The 10,145-nt window shown below is 32.5% G+C and overlaps 2 protein-coding genes across 2 annotated transcripts; one reads left to right on the top strand and one right to left on the bottom strand.

The window, feature by feature from the left end:
• Positions 1-2,155: 2,155 nt before the first annotated feature.
• On the top strand, positions 2,156-4,238 carry LOC143534885 (uncharacterized). Its single transcript, XM_077029285.1, has 5 exons — positions 2,156-2,277; positions 2,342-2,415; positions 3,039-3,144; positions 3,229-3,501; positions 3,902-4,238. Exons 1-5 carry the CDS (start codon positions 2,158-2,160, stop codon positions 4,139-4,141), a joined length of 813 nt encoding a protein of 270 aa, XP_076885400.1. The 5' UTR covers positions 2,156-2,157; the 3' UTR covers positions 4,142-4,238.
• A 343-nt stretch (positions 4,239-4,581) lies between these two features.
• Positions 4,582-7,722, bottom strand: LOC143534780 (annexin Gh1-like). Its single transcript, XM_077029216.1, has 5 exons — positions 7,647-7,722; positions 7,180-7,325; positions 6,376-6,594; positions 5,700-5,912; positions 4,582-4,878 (listed from the first exon to the last, which is right to left on the bottom strand). The coding sequence occupies exons 1-5, from the start codon at positions 7,720-7,722 to the stop codon at positions 4,582-4,584; spliced, it is 951 nt and encodes a 316-aa protein (XP_076885331.1).
• Positions 7,723-10,145: the final 2,423 nt, after the last annotated feature.

The following is a 10,145-nucleotide window of genomic DNA, read 5'->3' as shown; positions in this document are numbered from 1 at the left end:
TAGTCGCGACGAGTAAATTATAAGGTTAAACTAGTCACAACGAGTAGATTATAAGGTTAAACTAGTCGTGACGAGTTAACTACTAATAAACTACTCGTGCAAGGAATGTAAACCAGGTAAACTAGTCGTTGCGACTAAAGGAATTATGAATTACTCGTGGGCGTTATTTACGAGGTATGAAACTTATTTAGTCGTGACGAGTAAATGATTAGTGAACGTACTCGTTACGGTTAGTTTAAGGACACATGGCAAGTTTTAATTGGTTCTACAAACTACTCTTCACGACTAGTTTACAATACCTATTTCTGAAAATTTTTACAAATGGTACCTAAAGTTGGAAATTTGTTTTCATAAATGCTTATTTTGGAAATTTTCCCTTATTTTATTAAGTTTGGTCACAATAATGTTTTTATAAATTGGATTGGTAGTGAGTGAGACTCGTAGCCTCCACGATTCATGGCCTTAACTGGTCGATAAATATAATAACCGACTGGGTTTATTTAACTAAGTAGTTTTATAACCCTTTTAATATACGAAATGATTCAAATAATAAAAATAAAGATTAATTTAAACAATGTATGCATAACATATATGAAAAATGCATTACATCTTCTATCTATATAGTCTAATAAAAGAAATTTTACATTTACAATTCACAAGCCAGGATGGAACAAATAATAGAAATAAAAAATAATTAAGCAATACATGCATATTGTATGTGAAAAAAAAAAGATTTCATAATAATAACAATAATAAATGAAAGCAAATTTTCAGTCTAGAAATCTCTAAAAATCTTTTTGCGTACAGATGAAAGAAAATTTGTATCCTAGGTTGTTGAGAAGATTTGCTACAGTGAGCATATCTATAGCAAATTGTAAGAACAATATAACTAGTATTAGAAGAGGATCATAAGATTTAATATTTTTTCATAGCAGTGATATTGTACATATTAAAGTTTCTTTTCTTTTTTGAACGGTACATATTAAAGTTTCTATTGTTGCATGTAGTATCTAGCCTCTTAAGTACCTTGACATTATGCAATAGAATTAGTTTAAAAAACTTTGTAGATTCATCCTATGTGTTAATAACTAATATCATATGACTACAAGAAGCTTATATAGTTACATAAATATAAAAGTAATTAATACATCATTACTCAAATTCTTAACCATCTTTTATAAATAAAATTGGCCGTGTTTTAAAGTTTAATACATCAATAATATACAAAAAAATATATATATTCAAGTTAGTGGTAGAAGCAAGGTTGCATGTTTGCACAAAACCACATCTTTTGGTTGAACAAATTTTATATCTATAGAGTTGTCTAACGTTACTATTTTTAAGCTTAACCCCTTAAATAGCCGATGATGAAATGACTAGACCGTTTATAAAAACAAATACATTATGATCCCACGATTGATTTTTCATCAAGTCACATATTTGCGGATAAGCTTATTACTACTAGACTACTAGTTGTTAAATGTTGATTATCGGGGTATGAATCAATCATCTAATACTTCATACATCTCTAGCATTCCCATTTATAAGTTCATTTATTTTCTAAAAACACGTTACATATTCCTTTTAGCATGTACTACATTCCTCATTAAGCTTAAAAGACAAACCCATTTCAAGATTTTATGGTCTGTGAGCTTTAGCTCAACTAGGATTGGAAGGAAAGTAAAGACTTTGTTCCGGAGACTGCAAGGTCTCAAGTTCAAATCCGATCCTAACCGGGTTCTTCCGCAGTGGGCTTTTGGGCGGCGGGTTGTCCCCGGAACAGAAGATGGTAGGCTTGAGCTACCCAGTGTTGTCTACGATCAAGGGCGTATGGGATTGCCTTTTGCAATTGGATTACCACAGACAGTTGGATTTTATTCGCTGGTCGTTCAAAAAACAACTTCAAGATTTTCCAAATTCTAGCCAAAATGTGTGACAAATCAAACCTACAAAGTACAAACCAATTATGATAGTTTTTAAATAATTAAAGGACCAATAAAGTAACTAATTTTAATTATATATCTAGTTAGATTTCACCGGAACAGCATTTTGTTTTTGTTTTTGTTTTTGTTTTTGTTTTAGAAAACAGGGCAGGTGAGTCGGTATCTACTAGCAGACGTAACGGTGTCGTTTTGAATATTTAGATCTTCCGTTAAGATGGCGAGCAAAACGCCGGCGAGAAAGCCTCACACTTCCACCGCAGATCTGCTGACGTGGCCGGAAAATGCTCACGCCGATTCACCGGCAACCGCTCGATCATCCGCTCGTTCTCACCAGGTAAACTTCAATCATTTAGATGCGTTTTGGAGTTGAGTTTGATTGATTGATTGGTGAATTGCAGCCGTCGGATGGAATCAGTAAGGTGGTGTTTGGAGGTCAGGTTACCGATGAAGAAGTTGAGAGCTTGAATAAAAGGTTAGAGATCTGTTTAATTTATTGTTTATTAATTTGTTTGTGTTTCTGAGTATTAATTGCATTGTGATCTCTGAATCAAATAGATAATGTTGGATCTAAGACTCATATTAATACAAAACTTGTTTCCTAAATATCAGTTTAAATTTTAAGTCTTTTTAATTTTGAGGTTTTGAATTATAAAACATTTTTTTTAGGTTTTGAATTTTAAAACAAGTTTTTTTTTAGGTTAACAAGCCCTCTTTGGATAGCAAAATTAAGTCGTTACATAGATCTTGGAGACGCAACATTGCTATTCATGTGTCGATGGACTCGACTAAGTAGCTTCATAGCCTTAGGCGCAAAGAAACCAAATGTATTAAATGCAAATGGTATAAAGACGTATTGGTTGCTAACGCAGCATCATGAGTATTGTTACGGTTCAACCACAAAAATTGATAACTAAAATTAACTGTTACAGTTATGATAAAATGTTTGGTCTTGTTATTATTGTTGGTAAAATTCTAGGTTTAACTATTTATACTGTTATATGTCAGTTTTTACTTCATTTTTTTACATGTATATGCTGCTTTATGAAGTATTGTTTTGGCATTGGCAATATCATAACTTTGTTCAATATTATTCAGGAAACCTGTTTCGGGGTACAAATTAAAGGAGATAACTGGAAGTGGCATATTTGCACCTGGTGGAGAGAATGGTTTAGAAGAGACTGATGTTGCAACCCCCTTGAAGGTTAAAATTTAGTCACTTTAATACTGAAAGGAGATCGACGTTTTACTTATTTTTCTCTCTAATAATCGTTGCGTTTTTAATCAGCAAGTGGTTGCTGGGATTAGTCACATATCATTCGGTGATGAAGGAACCTTGTCTCCTAAAAAACCGATCTCTGAAGCTAAGCAACGGGAGCTAAGTGGTACGTTGGACAGTGAATCTGAGGCGAGGTTGAAGAAACAAATTTCTGATGCAAAGAACAAGGAACTTAGCGGACATAATATATTTGCACCGCCGCCTGAAATCCGACCGCGTCCATTGGCAGAGCGTGCATTGGCTTTAAGAGAATCTATAACCATCGGTGAACCCGCACATAATGTAAGTATGTACTTCCATCATAGTGGCTTGTATTTGTAGCAGTAAAGGGTATTTTAGTCGTTTCACATGCACAAATGTTATATTCGTAAGGGTATTTTAGTCATTTCGTATGCACTTAAGTACTTAACTGGAAAAATTTACTGCCATTTATTTTAAGGACCATCTTGATTATGCTTTCAAACTATTTGGGACCATAGATGAATTTCAAAGTTAAAGACCATACTTGAAATATACCATAGGGACCATAATTAACTTTTAAATCAATTAATAATACAAATGGAAGTTTTTATTTTTTAAAATAGACAAAGTGTATTTTGACCAAAACTCGCATGATTGACCTAAACTTGTTTTGACCTGTTACCCAACCAGTTGATAATGATTTGTTTGCCGTGTTGGCCAGGAAGAATCGGTGATCAAGACAGCAAAAAAGATTCCAAACCAGAAACTAACCGAGTTGTCAGGAAATAATATTTTCAAAGGAGATGAAGCCCCTCAATCTGTAGAAAAACCATTGAGTTCAGCAAAGCTTCGGGAAATGAGTGGAAGTAACATTTTTGCTGACGGGAAAGCTGAGGCTCGGGACTCCTTGCGTGGGGCCCGCAAGCCCCCAGGTGGTGAGAGCAGTATCGCGTTGGTGTAATTGTTTTTTTAGACATTTTTAGTATTTATTTGTTGGATGGATGGTGTGGAGTTTTCACTAATTGTTGGTCGTTTTGTTCATAATTTCAAGTGTTTTGTTCTCTAATGGAGTGGTTGAACTTGACTGTTCTTTCTTTCTTTTGGTTGAATTCATTTGTTTTATTTTACTTTACTTTTGTTAAACTAAACTAGACTAATTTAAATTTGAAAGAGAAAACAGATTGGTCAGGTTACATGGAAGAACAAAACCGAAAACACTGATATTGTATCCCTTTGTTCGAGTTTCACATAACATAAAAATACTTTCATTTGCATAAACTCGTATAAACAAAACATCAAACATTTTATTTATAATTATGTATATGCCACCAACACACAAACAGTAGTTAACAGACATTTTGGTTTGATTGAAAACGATTCTAAAGAAGCTCAAGCTCGTACTTAAGCATCGTTAGAACCTGCAAGAGCAAGAAGCATGTCCTCGTACTCTCCTCTAGTATCCTTAGCAATGGCTTCATTCAAAGAGACACTACTCCTTTTCTTATATTCTTCTTTGATCATTTTCATGTCAAATTCAGCTCGTGTAGTAACAACCCGCGTCAGTGCATCCTCATCGGTCCCTTGTTTATTGATTGCTAGCCTTAGCACTTTCTCAAAGTACTTTGTAGGGTCTGTTAACGACTTTATTGTGGCTCGTAAAAGTTTTAAGAATTCGTCATTTGGATCGGCTTTTAAATCCTATAAATAAATACATTTTAATTAGATTTAACCTCGTTACATTAAAAAGATGTCAAAATTTCTGTTCTTTTTTTAACCATGAAAACCCGTTATCGAAAAACACATGGGCCCTGCTAAACATTGGTAACAAATAAATTGCAGCTTGTATTAGACAAGTGGCCTTCAAGAGGTTATGACAGGAAAGTCTAGCAGGGGTGCATAGGTTGGTTTTGAGCTCAAACCGAACCAAAACTTTGATTTTTTTTTTCATATTTTTTGTTTTTGGTTTGAGTTTGATTTGGTTTCGGTTTTTTTTCGGTTTTACTGTTAGGGCTTGAAATTTTTAGGCCCAAAAAAAATCGGCCCACAACAATAAATTTGAGTGTAATCTTTTTGTTAGTTAATAACTAACTGATTATTGTACATTCGGGCTTGAATATGTGGGTTACAATATTCAATTAAGTTCTTTTAAATATCTTTGAAGTGAAAATCCATACATTTGATTCGGTTTGGTATTAAAAACCAAACTGAAAGTTCGGTTTTACAAAATCATAAAACCAAAACATCGGTTTTTGTTATGATTTTGGTTATTTCAGATTTTTCATAACATATTGGATTTTTCGGTTTCATGCATACAGAAAACCTGTGGAAGCTAGATTCACCTAAAAATCTGTCATAGGTGAATTAGATGCTTTCCTTGAAGGCTATGTGTACATATACAGCCAAACCAACCCACGGCTCGGTTATAAAAATTCCATAACCAAATCTCGCTTCTTTAGCTGGTTTGGTTATTACGGTTTGGATATAGGTACATTTTTCTACTCAGCCCAAAATTGTCATACCTTATTAATATCTTGTCCAAACTCGTTTTTGTAATGATTTAATGTTGCGTTGATTTGTGCTTTGCTTCTAGTGGCGAGAATTCGTATAAATTCGTCATCGTTATAACATTTTTCGGCAATTTTATCATGAAGTAACTTAGCTTCCGACTTTGCTAGGCTCATGTTCACTTCTTCCCCTTCATATCTGTAGCTTGTCACCAACGGCCATAACAGCTACAACAATCACATTCATAAAATGACAAGTGAATTTGGTGAGTTGCATTATTATATACAACTATATAAAATTATAAATGTTACTAAGACAAATTCACTTATAAACGGATATATACTCGGTTTGTGTTTTAGACAAATTCGTTTATGATAAAAATTTTGACCAATACAAAATCGTTTTGCGTTTAATGAGAAATCTTTGTTCTGTAAAGAAAAAAAAACCGAAATTGTCTTTAAAAACCTAGTTCACCTAAGTGTTCAACTTTTTTCATTAAATTATTAAGGAACTAATTATCCTAAAAACTATTAATGAAAAATAATGTATTTACAAGTAAACCAACCCGAGCCGGCCCTCCATGATAAAAGAATGATTCATTTTAACCCGAACTTATTTGGCCTAACCCAACCCGCTTGACAGCTCGTCTTTCACCTATGTTGTTACTTTATATACCACAAGAGTTTGTACCTTTCGGAAGTCACCAGTTGTGTGAGATGCAACATCTTCTTCAAGGGATTTCTGAAAACGAGCATGATATTCTTTCCTTGCAAGAAGCAAATCATTTGAAGACCTTGTACAAGCTATTTCAACAATAACTCGATGGCTTTTAGCCCCCCTTTTCACCACTTCATTAGCTAAAAATGCATCGCGTTCGGCCGGATCATATGTCCAAAGCAAAACAATTCTCTAAACAACATCAACATATAGCATTTACTTCCAATGTGCTATTATTAGATTATTATTCACTTTAATTTTTATTCTAACAAGTCAATCAGAAAATTAAAGATAGGAATGCAAACGAACCGAGCTGTTTGTGAACTGTTTAGCCTAAAGTTCATTTACATTCGTTCGTAATGAACGAACAACAAACAAGAAATTTTATTCGATTAACTAAATGAACAAACATGAACAAAGCTCGCGTTTGTGAATATTTGGTAATTTGTTCTTTCGTTTATGTTTGTTTGTTTATGTCCTTTCATAAACGTTCATTTAATACATTAACAAATGCGCACGAATAAATTCATCTCCTTAACGAACGAACACGAAACTCCGTCCAGTTGTTTGTCCATTTATCCAATAAAAGTTAAATGAACGAACATGAACAAATAAAAGTTATTTGTCTTGAACCTACAAAGAGCTTGCTATGAGTGAGATTTTACTAGATATGTTTCTTTTATTGTTTCTAACCTCATTTTTCATAAGCATTTTACCTCTAAGAAATCCCTGACACCCTCAAAATCCAACATCTTGCAAACTAAATCTAATGTTTACCTCAAAATCTCTTGTGAGTTCCTTGTCAAGTGCTTTAAGGAGATCTTCATTGTAAGTCTGCGCATATGTTTGTCGAATAAGCTTACGTTGTTGAGCGTTTCTATGAGCCAAAATCTCAATGATCAAACCTTCATTTGTTCCCCATCCTTCAACATTACCAAAATTTAAAAACTCATCAGAACACAATATCATCTGATTCAAGCCCTGCATCTATTCATAACACCCATATCCAATATTCATTAATGTAGGCAGATTACGAGATTCGATTCATTTCATCTTTATAGATCGATCAGAATATGAAAAATTCTACGTTAAAAATTCATAAACACATGAGCATTATCACGAACACGAACACAGAAACGAAGATTCATAATCATTTGAGATTCATGCATTGTATTTGCATGCATTGCGTTGATAATCTTATGATTAGGATAATGATTATATAAAATGATGAAATGAATATAAACCTTCAAACGCTTTACGGAGTTGTTCGACGTCGTCGGAGACGGGAGGAACATCCGCGGGAACGCTAATCGTTGACATCGTTGTGTGGGTTTCGTGTTCGTTTTTTTATTTTCCAGTTTGCTTTTATACACGTAGAGGTTGCTATAATTGTTCATCTTTTAACTCTTAAAATAGAATTAAGAATATTGAGTTTGATTAAAAAAATGTGGCTAGGGATTAATTAAATTAATAAACATTTTTTTAATCTACTGTACTATTAAAACAATTTTTTTTTCATAAATAACATGTTCCTGTAATTTCTTACAAATAAAATAATTTAAAATAAAATTAAATTACATTCAACTTCTAGAATTTCTCCTTAACATAATAAATCAAAATTAAATTAAATTAATCTCCTCATCGATTTGATCAATTCCTCATATACTTCACACAAATTTGTTTATATATCTTATCAAATTCATTCTTTTTGTTGTATTTTTTTAACCACCCGTGTATCATATGGGTTCAAACCTAGTTTAAAGAAAAGGACAAATTTATATCATAGTAATTGAGTTTTAAGTCCGTTCCAATTAAGTCACTCATATTTTATTTTATCTAAATCAAATCACTCAACTTTCAATTTTGTTTCAATTAAATCACTCAACTTTTAATGTGTCTCACTTATGTCATTCAATTTTCAAATTTAGCTCAATAAGGTCACTCAACTTTTAATAAGTATTCTAATATTATCTTTTTTACCTTCATGTTATATTTTCATAAATAACTAAAGCGTCATTAAAACCAACATCTTTTTTATTTTTTATCAGTAAATATATCACTTATGATGATATAGTAATTGTCCCTCGCATTTTAGAACACAAATTGAAAATTAAGTGACCTAATTGAGACAAACTGAAAATTGAGTGACCTAATTGAGACAAAACAAAATATGAGTGACTTAATTGGAACAAACTTGAAACTTGGTTACTATTATCTGTGTTTTCCCTTTAAAGAAAAAGAAAAAACTATATGAGTTCTCCATATTTATATGAGTAGGTTCTATATATTATACTAGCTTTTGAACCCGTGCATTGCACTTGTCAAATAATAAAGTTAAATGAGGTCTGTTATTTCAGTTGTGGTTCTCAAAATACTTATAAATTAATTCAATCTAGACTTAATGGAAAAAACAAACAGGGTTAACGAAAGTACTAAAATAGCATGATTTTGAAAACGCCGGGTGTTACTATGCAAGAAAATTTGAAAAATGTACTAAAGCTGCGTAGTTGGTCAAACCTCATGTATGAAAATGACACTTAATTCAATAATGAATAAAATCCACACTATGTTATAACCCATTTGACAAAATGGTTTTAACTCATGACCCATTAATAGCTAGAATGAATGAGAAGAGAAATTAGGAATTAGGATAAATGTGAGCTTGTATGAAAATGACATTTAATTTAATAATGAATAAAATCCACACTATGTTATAACCCATTTGACAAAATGGTTTTAACCCATGACCCATTAATAGCTAGAATGAATGAGAAGAGAAATTAGGAATTAGGATAAATGTGAGCTTGTATGAAAATGACATATATCAAACCTCATGTATGAAAATGACACTTAATTTAATAATGAATAAAATCCACACTATGTTATAACCCATTTGACAAAATGGTTTTAACCCATGACCCATTAATAGCTAGAATGAATGAGAAGAGAAATTAGGAATTAGGATAAATGTGAGCTTAACACCTAAGCTTCAGCATTTTCTTTTATTAGTGTAGTAGATGGGGTGAGTGGTTAAAAGTGGTTGTGAGATGAGGAGAGAGAATTTTACTGTTCATAAGAAAATTTGGCAAAACATTGTTCATCATCTATGACTTTTTAATGTTTTTTGAAAGTGGTTGTGAGTGAAGAAGAAAGCAAATGTAATGATAAAAGTATAAAAAATATTATTTAATTAAAAAGAAGAGAGAAAATGTACTGATGTATAATTATAGAGACGGAGATAGAGAAACTATTAACAATGCTCTGAGACTTGTTTTATAAGTTTTACGAATATTACATTCATCCAGACTCGCAACTACTTTAGAAGACAACTTAAAGAGTTTAACTAATAAATTACGTTGTGCATCTTTATTAATAGAAAATTTGATTGAAAAGGGTGGGTTGAAACTAGTCCAGGGCTTTCTGCCAGTGTTAACAACATCCGAGCTTGCTCTGTCGCTCGAAGAGAGATGCATGTGAGACCCTCTCAAGTTCTTTTTTACGAAGGAGGTTCTAAGAATTAAAAAAAAGCATCTCTTTTCCATTTCTATTTACCTTGGTCATATATTTGTTTTGGTGTTTTCGGAGTAATTCGATCTCTTCAATCTCGGGATACCACCTAACTCCTTAGATCTTTTAGATTCGTTCATAACTCTATATGACATTATCCTTTGTCAGCTCGTTGTTATGTGAGCATGTATAGTTACATTCACCATCATGTGTCACTTATCTATATACGCGCCTTA

This window comes from Bidens hawaiensis, unplaced genomic scaffold (assembly GCF_021521415.1).
Source record: "Bidens hawaiensis isolate Kalapana, Puna unplaced genomic scaffold, B.hawaiensis_p1.1 tig00000055_1, whole genome shotgun sequence".
Taxonomy (NCBI): domain Eukaryota; kingdom Viridiplantae; phylum Streptophyta; class Magnoliopsida; order Asterales; family Asteraceae; genus Bidens; species Bidens hawaiensis.
The sequence above is the reverse complement of the archived record's forward strand: the minus strand, read 5'-3'. Positions and strand labels throughout refer to the sequence as shown.

Bases quoted from the DNA above. Each gene is read 5' to 3' on its own strand.
- LOC143534885 (XM_077029285.1), top strand. From the start codon at position 2,158: ATGGCGAGCAAAACGCCGGCGAGAAAGCCTCACACTTCCACCGCAGAT. The intron at 2,278-2,341 runs GTAAACTTCAAT...GGTGAATTGCAG, and splicing joins CATCCGCTCGTTCTCACCAG to CCGTCGGATGGAATCAGTAA. The intron at 3,145-3,228 runs GTTAAAATTTAG...GTTTTTAATCAG, and splicing joins ATGTTGCAACCCCCTTGAAG to CAAGTGGTTGCTGGGATTAG.
- LOC143534780 (XM_077029216.1), bottom strand. From the start codon at position 7,722: ATGTCAACGATTAGCGTTCCCGCGGATGTTCCTCCCGTCTCCGACGAC. The intron at 5,913-6,375 runs GTACAAACTCTT...TGATTGTTGTAG, and splicing joins CAACTGGTGACTTCCGAAAG to CTGTTATGGCCGTTGGTGAC. The intron at 4,879-5,699 runs GTATGACAATTT...ATTTATTTATAG, and splicing joins TTGGACAAGATATTAATAAG to GATTTAAAAGCCGATCCAAA.